The sequence below is a fragment of the Globicephala melas genome, chromosome 1 (assembly GCF_963455315.2).
Source record: "Globicephala melas chromosome 1, mGloMel1.2, whole genome shotgun sequence".
Lineage (NCBI taxonomy): Eukaryota > Metazoa > Chordata > Mammalia > Artiodactyla > Delphinidae > Globicephala > Globicephala melas.
In genome coordinates this window covers 174,288,563-174,304,123 of record NC_083314.1, presented here as the reverse complement: position 1 = coordinate 174,304,123, position 15,561 = coordinate 174,288,563, and the positions used below count along the sequence as shown (strand labels likewise).

General features: G+C 52.1%; 1 protein-coding gene across 7 annotated transcripts in view; it reads left to right on the top strand.

Moving 5' to 3' along the window:
* The window catches only part of IGSF21 (immunoglobin superfamily member 21), a 269,749-nt gene that overhangs the window by 51,498 nt on the left and 202,690 nt on the right, over window positions 1–15,561 (top strand). The window contains exon 2 of one of the 7 annotated variants that reach the window (XM_060310412.1): window positions 1,130–1,212. The exons of the other annotated variants lie outside the window; for them this stretch is intronic. Within the exon in view, the coding sequence (XP_060166395.1) occupies window positions 1,130–1,212 (83 nt within the window). The remainder of the gene's footprint in view (window positions 1–1,129; window positions 1,213–15,561) is intronic. 7 annotated transcript variants of the gene reach the window in all.

The following is a 15,561-nucleotide window of genomic DNA, read 5'->3' as shown; positions in this document are numbered from 1 at the left end:
ACATGGGCCAGTCCCCTTACCTCTCAGAGCCTCAGTTTCCTAACGGTAAAATGTGAATAAGAATTTGTTTCTTCGCAGGTGAGAATTAAGTGTGATAAATCCCGCATTATCAAGCTCATGTTACGTGCCAGGCTTTGGGGATAGAGCCGTGAGCAGCACAGGTGTGGTCCATGCCTTTAAGGAGCTACAAACTAGTGAGAGATAATGTTTGTTTTAGCACCTAGGAGAGTGCCTGCCAATTACTCTCAGTTGAATAATGAATGAATGAGTGAATGAATGAGCAAATGAATGAATGCGTGGAGGGAAAATCATCTCCCTTCAGCGACTGTTCTTAACTCTCACCTGTAGCATTTTCACCGCACATCCTCTGGGGGAGTTGAGTTTTGTGCTGACAGTTTAGAGACTTGGTCCCACTCTGGCTGTGTTGTTCTGCTGTGTCCCTCACCGTCTCTGGGCCTCATTTTCCCATCCTTAAGGTGAGGGGGTGGGGCTGTCGTCTCAAACTCTCTTTGAGCTGGAAGGATGTTCTGGTCCCTTGTTGACAGGGCTTCAGAAGCTTCCAGGGCAGAGGTCCTGTCACCACCCCTTTCCTTCTGGTCTGATTCTTCTCTAGGTCTATCTGATGCCAATTCAACTCCCCGGGGGAGGGTGAATTTCTCACAGGTGCTATCTGCTCCTCTCCCTGGCCTCTTATCTGGGACATAAGCATTTAGGTTAACACATTAGGCCAAAGCAGGTGAGGCACGTGGGAACCAGCGCCTTTCGACAAACATCTCAGGGCTTCTCTCAGGGCCAGCCGCGGAGGACTGGGCTGGGCTTGGGCTCTTCAACGCCCCGCCCACAAAGGCCGGTCCAGCCCACACCTGCGGGTCCTGAAAATTCCAGGCACCGGCGTCCGGTCCTCAGCCCCGGGATTCTGTGGTGGGCTGCGGGCCTCCCCCACGGGCCAGCTCAGGCCAGATAGATGCACCCCAACTGTGGCCTCAGTTAGTCACGGTGAGGCAGAGAAATCCTACATAGACTTCCACGGCCATGCCTGGGAGATTAGGGGATTCTCTGCGATTTAGATTAATCACCAGATTTTTCCAGAGGAAAAGGGGGCTGTCACTGAGCATATGGTCTCCCCCAGGCCTGAGCTTCAAGTTTTCCTGGGCATCAGCGCACGCACCTCCCACCAGCCCAGTGAACTGGTGCATCGGGTTCCCATCGCAGGTGAGTACCCACATCCCCAAAGAAGTGAAGGGACTTCCCTTGGGGAACTGGGGAGAGAAACTGACCTTAACTGGGCTCCTTGGGGGGCAGCCCTTGTACCAGGTGCCTTCCTGACCTGTCTTCCCCTAATGCTCACCTCAGCTTATGAGATATGCTGGGACTCCCCTGGTTGTCCAGTGGTTGAGACTCTGCGCTTCCACTGCAGGGGCGGAGATCTAAGATCCTGCATACTGCGTGCGGCGCAGCCAAAACATTTTAAAAAAGGAAAAAGAAAAGGAGCTGTGCACCATTATTATCCCCGATGGGGAAACTGAGGCTATGAAGTCACTTAGGACTGGTGAGGGGCAGTGCCGTGTTTCACACCTGGCTCTGGGAAACTTCAAAGTCCCTTCTCTGTGTTTAGCGCTACAAAGCCCACGGAGGGAAGCCACTTCTGGGAAATGGAGATATAAAGAGAATTCATGACTATAATATATTTGCATGGATTTCCACCACATCTGAAGGATTTTATGTATTTATCATCTGGTGAAACCACCACAACCCTTTGAAGTAAGCAATATAGGTGTTTATCTAACAGATATTTGTGTAGTACTTACTGTGTGCAGGGCACTTTTCTAAGTGCTTCATGAATATTAATGTGTTTAACCTGCATTAAAAACTCCATGAGTTAGACTCTGTTATTTTCCTTATTTTGTAAATGAGGAAACAGAGGCACAGAGAGGTTAAGTAACTGACTCAAGGCTGAACAGCAAGTGAGTGCTGGGATTCCATCTCTGACAGTCTAGCTCCTGGCTCTTAGCCCTCGCTCGTCTGCCGCCTTGTCCGCCACATTTTAGAGGAGGAAAGGCTAGGCTCAGAGCAGCGAGTGACCTGCTCCAGGATGGGCAGTGAGTTAGTGGCAGGGCTGAGCCTTGAGCAGGGCCTGACCTTGGGACAGGAGCCGAGGGACACCCCCTCTTTCCCCTGCCCTGGGCATACCGGGTCCCCTGCTTGGAGGGTGCTCTTTGTGTCACAGTCAAGGTTGATGAGGCTGGATCCACTTCAGTTTATCTGCCCCAGGGTTGGGGCCGAAGAGAATGGATCTCTAAGTGACAGGCGGGGGCGAGAGGGATTAACAGAGCTGGAGACTGTCAGTGCCTGAACCCCACATGCGGGCTACAGAATCAGCGAGCTTTAAGATCCTTATCTCACTGCGGAAATATAATAATCCCTCCCAGTACATGTGGCCTCACTTGCTTCTTTTCTGTAGCTTTGTCCTGCTGTTTATCTCAGTCATTCCTTCCGACACCAGCCTGAGAAGTGGGAGGGAGGGTGGTGTTGTGTGGTCCTCACTTCTCAGGGATTTAGTGCTGGGACGCTATGACTACCTCGGGCATCGTTATCACTTGCTTTTGGGGTTTCCCATCAAAGTGGAGCCCGAGACAAGGATTCGGGTGCAGGTAGTTTATTTGGGAAGGACCCCAGGACACACCAGCAGAGGAGGGGGCGAGGGAGACGGAAGAAGGAGGGAAGCTGATACAGCTGCAGCTGGATGGGCTGAGAGGCAGTGTGGGGACACGCCTCAGGATCGCCAGGAGGCTGGGGTGTTTATCCACCAATCCCCATCCCTCACTGATGGAGGGTCTCTTAGGGACGTTACTGCTCCCTGCCACACCCAGGCCAGTCGCGCCCACGTAGTCTCCTCTTAGATGGAGAAGCTCAGGCTGGATGCCAGCCCAGCGTCCTCTCCCTCAGTCCCCTTACTGTGCTGCTGCCACCACGCCTGCTAACTGAGCACTTTCTATGAGCCAGTCTGCTGCTCAGGGCCTTCCCTGAGTTATCTCACCTACAACCCCATTTCACGGACATTATTGTCCCCTTCCTACAGATGAGGAAACTGAGGCAGAGAGAGGGCCACGCACAGAGCCTGTGGGAGAGTTGGGATTCAGCCCCAGTCACTTAGTCATCAAGCATTTAATAAGCACCTACTATGTGCTCGATTCTGGCTGGGACTCGAAAACCCATACTCATAACCGTTGATCCCTCTGCGGACAAGCTCTCATCCCTTCTGTGTACAGAGACTGTAGTTTCTAGATTCTCCAGGATGGTCCCCATTGCAAGTTTTTTTTTTAATCTTTTTCAATAAAGACAGTTTGTGACATACATAACCAAATGCATGCTAATGTTTAAACCTTTGTAAGACTGTGTGCATGAATAAATTCACTCTTCCCTTCCCAGTGGCAAAGCCACGTCTAACAAGAAATTCTAGTTTGGGCTGGGGAAATGTGGTCTTTGAACCAGAGGGTGGGGCATCTGATTCAGGCTCCGAACCCAGGGCTCTGGAGAGGCACTGCCTGGGCTGCAGTGCTGATGAGGTCCGTGGGGTTCCCCAGTGCGTTTCCAGCGCTCAGAACACAGCAGGGCTGCCTGGGCGATGCACCTTACCCACTCTCCTCCCAGCAAGTCTCGGCCTCCCGTGCTTCTTGCCCTCCTTCTGTCTTTATCTCTCACCGCTCCCTTGTCCTCCTGTTGGGAGTGGACCCTGTCAGGCAGTGTGGCTCCATGGTTATGACCACAGGCTCTGGGGCAGGTCCTTGGGTTTGAGCCCTACGGTGCGCTGGCTGTGAGACCCGGATGCTCTGGGCCTCAGTTTCCTCATCTGTGAGATGGGGTTAAGACAGTAGCAGACACTGACAGTGCCCAGCCGTAGCCCCCTTGGCATTTCTGTAAAGACCACAATCTGTTCACTGTGAACGCAGCGACCCTCTGCCTGGGGGCAGCATTCCTGGTCTGGACACCTGGACACTCATTCCGGGAGTGTCTTCTACACTGGCTCCCAGAGATACACAGTGGGCTTGGGCTCCGCGGTGGTAGTTGGTGAGGTAACACAACAGAATCGACTGCCTTCTCTTCCCCACTCCCTCGCTGAAGTTTCCCGGGTTACCTCCCAAAGAAGCTACCTGCACTTGAATTCTTTTCTGAGTCTGTATACGGGGGAGCCCAAACCAAGCCATCATTCCACCTACTTTAGGGGCAGCTGCGGGGATTTTGCGAGTATGTATTTGTAAAACATAGAACGGTGCCCAGGCCACAGACGCAAGCACCCCCATGCTTAGTACTCCAGCTGGTCAGATATACCAGATTCAGCACCGTCTCTGTGCCTTGGTTCCTGCTGTCCCCTCTGCCTGCTCTGCCTTTCCCTCCTCTTGACCTGGCTCATGCCAAGATGTCCCTCTGGATTCAGCTTGGAAGTCACCTCTTCCTGAAAGCCTTTCCTGACCATGCCCTGCACTTGGCTGGCTGGGGTATCCTTCCTCCGTGTTCCCACAGGCTTCCTTCCTCCGTCATAGCATTTACACCCAGGATTATAATCCTCTTCTGACTGTCCCTTGTCCCCAGTTGTTCCTTGAGGCCAGAGAACACGCTAATTGCTCTCTGGTTCTCTGGGAAAGGAGGGAGCAGGTGTGTGTGTCATGCACATCCCTCTGCTCCCCACGGTCCCTGGCACATGCCTGCAGTCATGGAGTGATGATGGCTTAGAGCCCACACAGGAGAGCGGGACTAGAGCACAGGACTGTGGACCCCCAGCTCTTTCCCCACCCTTTCCTCTCTCCTCACCACCTCTGGGGTCACCCAGTGGGACAGGATGCTGGGGCAACTAGAGCTTGAAGAAGGGAGGCATCCAAGGTGATGGGAATTGGTTTCGTGAGGAAGGGTTAAAGGGCCTTAAAGTTAAGGTCTCATCTGGTCAGGAGAAGACCAGAGGGAGAGAGAGGGGGAGTTCAAAGCTCCGGATGTGCTTTGCTTTGCTTCTACTTATGATGATGATGATGATGGTTATTCAATGAAGAAGATGGTGAACTTCTGCTGATGATGACAAAGAGGATACCGATGGATTTTAAAGCAAGAGAAGTTGCAGTCAGACCCAAGAACGAACTTCCCACTCTCTGGTTGAGCAGGGTTGGCTGTCATCTGATTCTCAGCAGGCATTTGACAGAACGATAGACTCAGGGAAAAGAGAGCCTGGAACACAGAGATGTGGACAGAGAATGAAGACCCGAGGAGAGAGAGGAGAGAGGCAGGGAGAGGCGGAAGCACAGAGGACAGGTAGAGTGCTGTGGGTCTCCAGCAACTGCTACAGCCGAAAGAGCTCATGAGAGGGAGGGGCCTGGAGGCCCAATTCCCTGCTCTACTGCCAAGTTGCTGGATGACTTCAGGCGAGTCGCTTCACCTCTCTGGGCCTCAGTTTCTTTGTCTGTAAAATGGGGATACGTCGCCAGCCAACTTCACCAACTATATCCTAAGTTATTGGATGGAAATATGCTTTACAACATTTAAAACACAGTTCAGATGAAAAATAAACAGGGTAGGAGATATGGGGATATATGTATACGTATAGCTGATTCACTTTGTTATAAAGCAGAAACTAACACGCCATTGTAAAGCAACTATGCTCCAATAAAGATGTTAAAAAAAAAAAAAAACCAACAGGGTGAGGAGAAAAGCAGCAGAAGAAAGCCAAGTATATGCTTTTTATTCTGTTGCAAAGCGTGGCTGGTGACACAGGGATGCTGTTTAATGAGCAGCTACTTTACACCTAGCACTCCACTGTGAGGATTCCTTTAATCCTCACAATAGCCTGTGTCGGAGGCAGTGCTTCCATTTTACAGATGAGACTAATGAGACCCAGAGAGGTCATTTCAAAGTATCGGAGTCATAGAGCTGCAAGTGTCAGAGTCAGGATTAGAACTCATTGCTCCCCCGAGTCAAAGCCCTGGCTCGTTCCTTTTGCCATATTATCAGAGCTGCCATGGTCAGATGTCCCATGTGCATCTTATGACCTGATGGCCCTTCTCCCCCTGCCCAAAATAAAAGATAAGAAGCCACGACCCAGGACATCTTTCCAGTTCCATAGGCCTCCCTGTTCCTCCCCAGGAAGCCCTGCACAGGCTCCCCTGCCCTCTGGAAGGGGGCATCGAGCCCAGTCTGGGGCTTCATCATCCACCCAACCAGGCCTCAGCTGAGAAGAAGTCGGGCGCTGAGCCCAACAGATAAGATCCCAGGCACTGCGGCCAAGCCTGGTGGCCTTGCCAGGCAGTGGGCTATGCTAATTGCTCTGTCAACAGTGGACCTTGTTTGCATATATGCAAATTGAGGGGCTTATTAGCTCTTCTCTCAGATGGGTCAGTTCAGGCCTCAGGCTGACCACTGCACTGCCTGCTTTGAAGGCTTCGCTAGCCAGTGGGACAAATGCCCATCCAGATGGAGGACTCAGCAGGCAGGGATGGCCCGTGGCTTTAGCAGGTGAGGGGTTCAACTGGGACCTGAGTGTTTTGATGGGGGTACCAGAGGCTGTGGTCTGACGTTCCCATGGCTCCTCCAAACTGGGGCACCCCAGGATATCCCAGGGCCTGCCCTGGGCCTTCTCCTCTCTGACCTTGTTCCCACACGGGCCTAGTAACAGCAGGTGTCCGCTGTCCAGCTGCGAGGGTGCCCGCAGACCGAAGGGCATCCACAGAGGAGGACCCTGGGCCTGTGTCCTTGAGCCCAGCCAGGCAGCTGCTCAGAGCTCAGACATCATTGGACCTCATTGGCCCTTCTGTCAGGCTGGGCTCAGAGTACGGGGCTTCAAGTCTTCTGTCCAATGTCCTCCACCGCCAGGTCTAGCGCTTCCATCCTATAGCCAAACCCTCAGGCTGGACCCCCATCGCCTGCCTAGATCATCACAACAGTCTCGTCACTCATCCTGCCTCCACTCGTCCCCCACTCCCTCCTCCTCCCTGAAGCCCAGCTGAGATTTTCAAACTACAAATCTGACCACCCTTTCCCTTGCTTAAAGCTCTCCATGGCTCCCTAGTGCCCAGCCATAAAGTCCAAGCTCCTAACCTGGCCTATACCCATTACATGGGTTTCCAATCCCAGCTTTTCTCGTCAGTGTCCAGCACCCTCTACTTTGCTCCAGCCCCCCGAGTTCCTTGAGGGCAGGACCCAGCATTGCTGGCTGACGTGTCCTCAGAGCCTGGCAGAGAGATCACCTTCTCAGGGTAGCCTTCCTGGCTGCTCTCCATGAGATTTCCCCCCTTTCTGTATTGAGTCCCTCGGGAATCGTCTAATGCAGATGACCCGGTGGGCCTGTGCCCTCATTTCTGTGTCTCTATAAAAGGATTCTAGGTCTTTTTTCTGGGTGAGGGTCTTGTCTTCTCTGTTAGGGTGGGAGTTCTCGAATAATAGAGAGGTGTGTCTCCTCCTTCAGAGTGTACCCCCCCAGGCAGGAGCCTTGTCTCCCCCATCAGACTTGGGACCTCTGCAGGGAGGAGCCTTGTCTCCCCCATCAGACACCTGATGCTTCATGATGGCAGGGGCTCTGTCTCCCTACATGAGTGGGAGCCCCTGAGGGTAGGGCCCATGGCCCTAGACCTTATCACATTTCGATCTAAGGGGAACGTGAGTGTCTATTCTGTTTTTGTGCCACGATGTTTTCACATGGTTGCCTCGGAAAAGACACCTACAGAAGAAGGAAGGCAGGATACGGGGAGCTGTCTGTCCCCATCTCCCTGGGACAGGGCAGCCTCTCGGTAAGTCTGAATTGAGTGGGAAGGACAAGGGTCCACAGGTGACTCACAGACACCCCCTCCTCTGCTCCATGCATGGAGCCAGGGCCCTCACACCCGCTGCACCCCGTGTAGCCGGGTCCTGCCCAGAGACGAGGCTGCCCCCCATTTCCCTCCTTCCTGAAGTAGCTGATTTGGCTCTACTCCCCATCCTGGAGGGAAACTGGCCCACCTTTCCTTCCACAGCTGGTTTCTGCCTCTGCTCCATCCTGACCTAGACCAGCCTGGGTCTGGAAGCTTCTGGAAGCTTCTAGGTCCAGTCCCTCAGTCCACTGAGGACATCTGCAGGGCATTCTAAGTCTGACCAGAGAAGCCTCCAGTAAACACAGGCCTCAGACCACCAAAAAGAATGCCCAGAACCCTGCAAAGTGAAAGCCCCTCACGCCACCTGAAGACTATAAGTCGTAACCTCCCAGCCCTGGGCCCCGGAGAGCCTGGACAGACGGGGATGAGGGCCAGGCTGGGAGGGGCAGAGGGCTGGCTTCTCTTGAGGCCCCTTTTCTGGGTGACCTGGAGTCAAACATTTAAGTTCTCGGTGCCTCAGTTTCCTCATCTGTCAAGCTGGAGGATCACAGAGGAAACAACAAGACGCCAAACTAGGAGCCCCAGCGATGGATTATTATTGTGGGTGAATCATGGGTGCCTTGGAAAACATTCCTTCCTGCTGCTTTCTATTATCTGACTTTAAAAAAAATCACTTTTTTTTCTATTACAAAAGTAATACCCAAAAGCTGGAGATAATTTGGAGCATTTAGAAAGGCACAAAAAGGAGGGCTTTCCTGGTGGCGCAGTGGTTGAGAGTCCGCCTGCCGATGCAGGGGACACGGGTTCGTGCCCCGGTCGGGGAAGATCCCACGTGCCGTGGAGCGGCTGGGCCCGTGAGCCATGGCCGCTGAGCCTGCGCGTCCGGAGCCTGTGCTCCGCAACGGGAGAGGCCACAACAGTGAGAGGCCCGCGTACCGCAAAAACAAACAAACAAAAAGGAGAATACCACCACTCAGATGACCACTGTTAACTCCACGGTGGTTATCCTGCCAGCCATTTCTGTGCACGGAGACAGAGGGTTTTGCAGGGGAAACAGAAAGGAATTGATGTGAATTTTTATTTTATTTTTTTTTAAGTTATCATTGGCTTAGGTTTTGTGGGGAGACGGCAGCTTCCTGCCTTTGTTCCCTGACCCTCGCGTGGGCATCTGAAAGCCACCCATTACCCTGTTTTTGCCACCAATTTCCTCGATTCATCTTCCCTATAAACCAGCATGGGGAACTTTATAGACCCACAAAGGCATTCAAAGTTAATGGCAAAACCAACCATGTGAAAACTCTCCTGTAAAATCCACCTGCCTCCTCTCCCCAGAGCCTGAATGCCCCTGCCCCTACCAGGCCCCGCGAGACAGCCCATTCCCTGCTGTCCCAGTAGCATTGGGTCCTAGGACAGGGGATGGGGGTGGGGGGCAGCGAGAGAGTCCTAGGGGCGACCTTCCCTCCGCCAGGACATGCAGTGCACGCACGCTCTTGCCAGCGCAACACAGAAGCAATAAGTATCGGGACTGTAATTTATGTAGACATTTTGGAGTCCAAACAGAAGGGTGGGGAGGGGCTAATGAAGTGACACCCCTCATGTCAGCTTCTCGGGGCAGGGAACAGAGCAGGTTCGTAACACATGGGGGCATTTGCTAGGCTGAGGATGGAGGTTAGATAAATCCAACCGCTGCCCTTGGGCTTCCCCACTGAGGTCAAGGCTCTGTCAGGGGATGGAACCCAGGGCTGGGAAGGAATGTAGCCACTCCGTTATTCATCCCTTCAATAAATATTTCCAGGCTCCGTTCCATCTCTTGCCCAAGCCCTCCCAGGCAGAAAGGGAAAGACCTTGCCCGGCTTGGTCTTTTAGGGGGGAAATGTGAACAGGGCAGTGAACAAAGCATGGACGTGGCACTGAACCTGCCTTTGCTGTGTGACCTTGGGCAAATCATTTGCCCTCTCTGATCCCGTTTAGACATCCATCTATTGAAGAAAACAAGAATATTATAAAGATCGAGTGCATAGTAATGAGGAAGCAGGCAGAGGGGAGTGCATGATAAATGGTAGTTTTTCCTCAGCCTCCATCATTTTCCCAATTTCTTGCAAACTGTGAGAGAGCATAGAACCCTTGCCTGTTTGTCTCAGAACCCAGAGCTGGAAGGCTTAATCAGTTTGGGGACTGCCCTTCCCTCTCTTTTAGAAGAAGAGGCTGATGGGGGGTGGGGATTATAGAGGAGGTGGGGCAACTCTGATCTACTCTGGGCCCTTAACTGACTCAGCAGGTGACCTTGGCTGAGTCATTGCTTCTCTCAGGAGAGGCTGGAACTGAGCCAGTGCCCTTTGTCCTGGGCCCTCCAGGGAGTATCACTCCAGGGTAGGGGGGAGTGACAATATTGAGAGATCAGGATGCCCCTCCCACTAGCGCAACCACTCCCCGGCCGCACCCCCACTCTCGGGGGTAGAAATATCTGCTTTTGGTCCAGGTGGGAGGAGCTAAACCAGAGGATTATTCTGCCCAGCCTCATTTGATGGGTAAGGAAACTGGAACTGGATTCTGGCCAAAGTCAGCACAGGTGACTCAGGTGGGACCAGAGTCTGGCCCAACAAACTCCTCTCCCCTCTTTCCCCAGCCCTCTTTACTGCCTCTCTATCTACAGCACATTCACATCTCTGTAAGTGGCCAGCTAACATTACCCTTGATTAATAAGTGAGGAAAGCAAGGCTCAGAGAGGTTAGGTGACGTACTCAAGGTCACACAGCTAGTTAATGGCAGGATCAGAACAGAAATAAAACATATGTCTCCTAGCAGATGCCAAAAAAAAAAAAACAGAATCAGCCTTGATTCCTCTCCTTCTGTTACTCTGCACGTCCATCCAGTCTAAGAACAAGTCCTGGCCACTCTTCCCCCAACACATCCCAAATCTGGTTGCTCCTCTCTGTTGCCACTGCCACCCCCAGTCCAGGCCACCACTGCCGTCCTGCGTTTGTCACAGCCTCCCAACTGACCTCCGTGGCTGCCACCCTCACCTCTCCCCGCCACCCCCCCCCAGCTCCTCAGGGAGTTCAGAGAGATGTTATTAAAATGTAAATCAGACCAGACCGCCTCCAGGCTTAAAACCCTCCAAGGTTTGCCACTGTACTTGAAGTCAAATCCCAGCCCTTACCCTGCCTCCCCTGGTGGTGGCCACCCTCTCACCTCAGCTTGTCAGGCTCTCTTCCAGGCTCATGCTGCTCTGGCCACTCTGGCCTCCTGGCTCTCTTCTAGGTGCGCTAGGAGCTGGCCGGACTGTAGGCCTTTGAACTTGGAGTTGCCCCTGCTTGGATCGCCCTTTGCAGGATCTTCCCATGGCTGCCGCCTTCCCCTCCTGTGGGGCTCAAATTAAGTCAGAGAGACCAGGACATGCTTTCCCTGACCACCCCACTGAAATAACTCCTTCTCCCCACTTTATTAACACATCTGAGCCATCCTTTGGGGCACTTGTCAATGTCATTAATAATTTTGTTTGGTCGTTTCTCTGCTTGTTCATCATGTGATTCTCTGCTAGCATATATGATTACTATTATTGAAAAGTTTGTACCTTCTACATACCAGGACTGTTCTAGGTTTTTACACACATGACTCATTTAAATTCACAACATCTCTGTGAGAGAGGTACTATTATTATCTCAATTTTACAGATGAGGATACTAAAACCCAGAGAGGTTAAGTAATTTGCCCAAGGCCACACAGCTGGTTAGTGGTAAAACTGGGATTTGAACCCAGGCAGTCAGCTCTAGAATCCAGGCCACAACAGCGGACTATAAGCTTCACCAGGGCAGGGGTAGGTCGGTATTGTCCCCCCAGCCCCACTGTGTCCCCAGTGCCTGGTGCAAGTTCTGGCATGGAGAAGGTGCCCCGTAGATGTTTGCTGAGTGAAGGAACGTGGGTCACGGGAAGCAAGAGATCTCATATTCAGCTTATATCATTGCTCAGAAATAAGGGGAAATAAAAATAAAAAGTGGAAAACACAAGCCTGTATAATTTAAAGAATGAATGTTTTATCCTTGAATGAGCGAGGTTGTTTCTATTCAAGTACAGAGTAGCCTGCCAGCCCCCTTGCAAACAAGTTAATGTTTTATATCCATTTAGAAAGCCAGAGCATAATCCCAGTGCTTGAACTACGCATCCATGAGCATTTACAGCATCAGTAAGATGTGCTCCCCAGCGTGCGTCTGGTGCTGTCTCGGGGACTCATGACAGGCTAGGTGCACAGAGGGGGTTTCGGGGTCGTCCCCCAGCAGCCCGCCTCTTCTGCACCAACAGCCAGGCCCGATGTGTGTCACCCACAGTGCCTACATCTGTGTGCCCAGCCCCTGCTGGTCAGCACTAAGAGATAGAACCAGAGAGCCTTCAGGGAAGATGTGTGGCCAATAGTGGGGTGTTTGGTGTTCAGGGGAGATACTGGGGCTGGGACAGTCCCCAAAGTTTCAGGGCGAGGGGCAGACTTGAGTGGCCTTTCAAGGCAAGAATGACACACACAGAGGGGGTGAACATCCCGGCACGGTTCAGAGGCTCAGACACATTGCTGTGCTAATCGTTAGTGTCCATACCGTGAATGTTCTCAAATCACGGAGCTAATGTTGCTAATAATAAGAGGTGATATATGCTGACTCCGCCCCTCTGGCTGGGTGCCCGGCCAGCCGGACCTGCTTCCCCAGCACCGCACAGCTCATGGGTTGTCAGCAGCAGGCCAGTCCCACAATTGGCCCTAATAGGCCTTTGTTACATGGGCTGGTCATAGAAACCTTGGGTGGCTTTCTGAGAGTTCCTCCAGGGTAGGGCCCTGGCTTCATTTATCCATCTCACCATCCTGGTTCCATCATTTCCCAGCTGTGTGACCTTGGGCGAGTCATTTCTCCCCTATGTTCCTCGTCTGTAAAATGGGTACTGTAATGCCTAGCCTCAAAGGTGGTTCTGAGGATTCTCTGAGATAAAGTGAGTGCAGCGCTGAGTGGCACACCTGGTGCAGGTTTCCTATATGCTTGTTATTGTTATGGTGAGTCACGTGTTCATTTCTTCAATAGCAAGAATGTAGGCTTTGGAACCAAGTTGACCTGGGGTGGAGTCTGCTGCCACTCGCTCTGAACCTGGGCCTCTCTGAGCCTCAGTTTCTTCATCTGGAGAGTGGGGATAATAGCCACCTTATGGGGGGTTGGGAAGATTAGCGATAGTCCATATATAACACCTGGCCTGAGATACTTAAGGTGGCTTAAAGTTAGGTCCCTACTGTGCACCAGTCACTGTGCCCCACCCTGGAGATACTGGTCCCAGGATTCTGTTTTAGCTCCAGGTGTTTGAAGAAGGGTGGCCAGGGCCAGAAACACTGGGTGCCTTTAAGAGTTACTTGTGGGGCTGGGTGAGAATAGGTGTGTAAATACTAGTCTGGGACCAGGCAGTCCACAAATGTTCCACCCTGCCCTCCTCCCTGGATTCCAGAAGGTCTAAATCCCTTTCTCAGAGCCTCCCCAGGAGCTGAGATCCCTGAATTGAGAGGAGCATCTTCCAGGCACCCCAGTGATCTAGCTACCTCATCAAGGCCACCAGCACACTCATTGGGACAGCTGCCACCTCTCCATGATCTCACCAAGTGGGGTCACAAATGTCAGTGCATTCCAGACTGTTCCAAGTGGAGAGTGTCTGGTCTGCCTGCTGGCCTCTGAGCTGACAGCCCTTGTCTTCCTCTGTTACCACATCAGCCTCCCCACCTTGGTGCCGTAAGGGAAAAAAGCAGGGGCAAGTGCCCGTCCCAGTTTGCACTAGAGAAAACAAAGTTTCAGGCAGGATATGTGACCTGAGCAAGGTGGCCAGGTGGTGAAGGATGTGACTCAGCCCCCATGAGTCGCTGAGACTTCTGGGTCCCCAGGGCCTTTGCACGTGCCACGTCCTCTGTGTGTGGTGTTATTTTCTCACTTCAGTTAGGTCTCTGTTCAAATATTGCCTCCTCAGAGAGGCCTTCATGGACAACTTGTAATAGTCAGGGTGATTAACACTAGCTGCTATAACAAACAACTCCAAACTCTTAGTAACTTAACAATAAAAATGTATTTCTTGCTCGGGACAAGTCAAGAGCATTTATTCCTGCTTTTGTTCAGAGGCTCTCCCTGGGTGGCTTACCTCCAAGCAGTGGCTCAGAGATCCCAGCCTTTTCCAATTTGTGCCTCTGTCTTTCCTGGGGGACCCTTGGGGCTCCTCACTGGCTCCTCTGTATGCGTTCTGCTGAAGAGGAAGAGAAAGAATACACAGAGGATCTCAACTAGTGTGTCTGGAACCAGGTCCAGAGTGGCACACATCACTTACGCCCACATTCCAGTGGCTAAAGCAGGTGTCGTGGTCACGTCCGACTTTAGTGGGAGGGGAAGTGCACTCCACCACGATGGGCAGGGGCGGCAGGGTGAATATTGGCTGACCAGTGATTCACACTAGGGCAGAGGGGCTCACAGGATGTCTGGGGCCAGGCCTGCATATTGGTGAAAACCAACAGTTTCTGCCCCATCACCTAATCAAAGATAGCTTCGTAGTGTTTCCCAGCACAAGGGTGCCAGACAATTTGTCATCCATATGGGACAATTTTAACGGGAAAGGAGTCATAATGATCATGAACTGGACAAAAGGCTTAAACCAGGATTGCTCCAGGCATTCCGGAATGTGTGGTCACCTACTCTCCATCCCTGGGCCTGCTTTATTGTTCTTTTTCACCCTTGTCTCTGCATAACATTTACCATCTGTCTATGTTCCATTGTCTGTCTTCCCCACTAGGATGTGGGGTCCATGAGGGCAGGGACTTTTCTATGTACACTGACTGCTGTCTCCTCAGTGCCTAGAACTGGACCTGGCATATCACAGGTGCTCATTATATGCTTGTTGAATGAATGAACGAATTTACACAATCATCCCACAGATTCATCTTGGGCACCAGCTGTGTGTTAGCCCCCAGCGTTTCTGCCCTCCTGGAACTAAACTCTAGTGGGGAAAGCAGACCCCGAATCAGGCAGAGTAAATTTCAGGGGCTCTGGGTGGGGTCAGAACAGATCCCCCGTGGAGGTGATGTTTGGGCTGAGGATGTTTACAAAGCAGAGACCACGGACTCAGTTCTAAACAGCCTTGAGCCCACAGTCCAGTTTGGCCGTTTAGATGCTGTGTGAGCCCGAGTGTGTTGCTCGACCTCTCTGAACTTCAGTTCGCACACCTGGAATGTGCGACCAAGTGTCTGTATCTTTGCAGGGTGGAGGTGATGTTAGACTGCCATCTTGCTGGTATTGGTGGGGATCCAGCAAATGGCGTTGGTTGTCATCATTGTTATTTCTCTTATGGAGATTTTAGACTGGAACCTCCATCACTATGACTTTGGCCTGTGGCCGTGTGAGGGACATGAAGTTCCTGCCCTACTCATTATGCATCCCCTTAAAGCTCCCAAGTCCCTAGCGACGGCGCCCCTGAGAACCTGATGCTACTTCCTGGGGTAGGGCCGTACGCTCTGGTTTCAGCGTGGCCAGTTAGTAGCTGTGTGATCCTATACAGCTTACTCAGCCTCTCTGAACCTGTTTCTTTGACATAGGGATATGAAAAGCTGTCTTATGGGGCTAAGGTGAGGATTAAAAGAGATAATGCAATTAGAGAGCCCAGCACAGTATCTACCCCATAGCTATGACGTAATAGCACAGGGGCTGACATTTATTGCTGGCTCTCAGTGTGCCAGCCA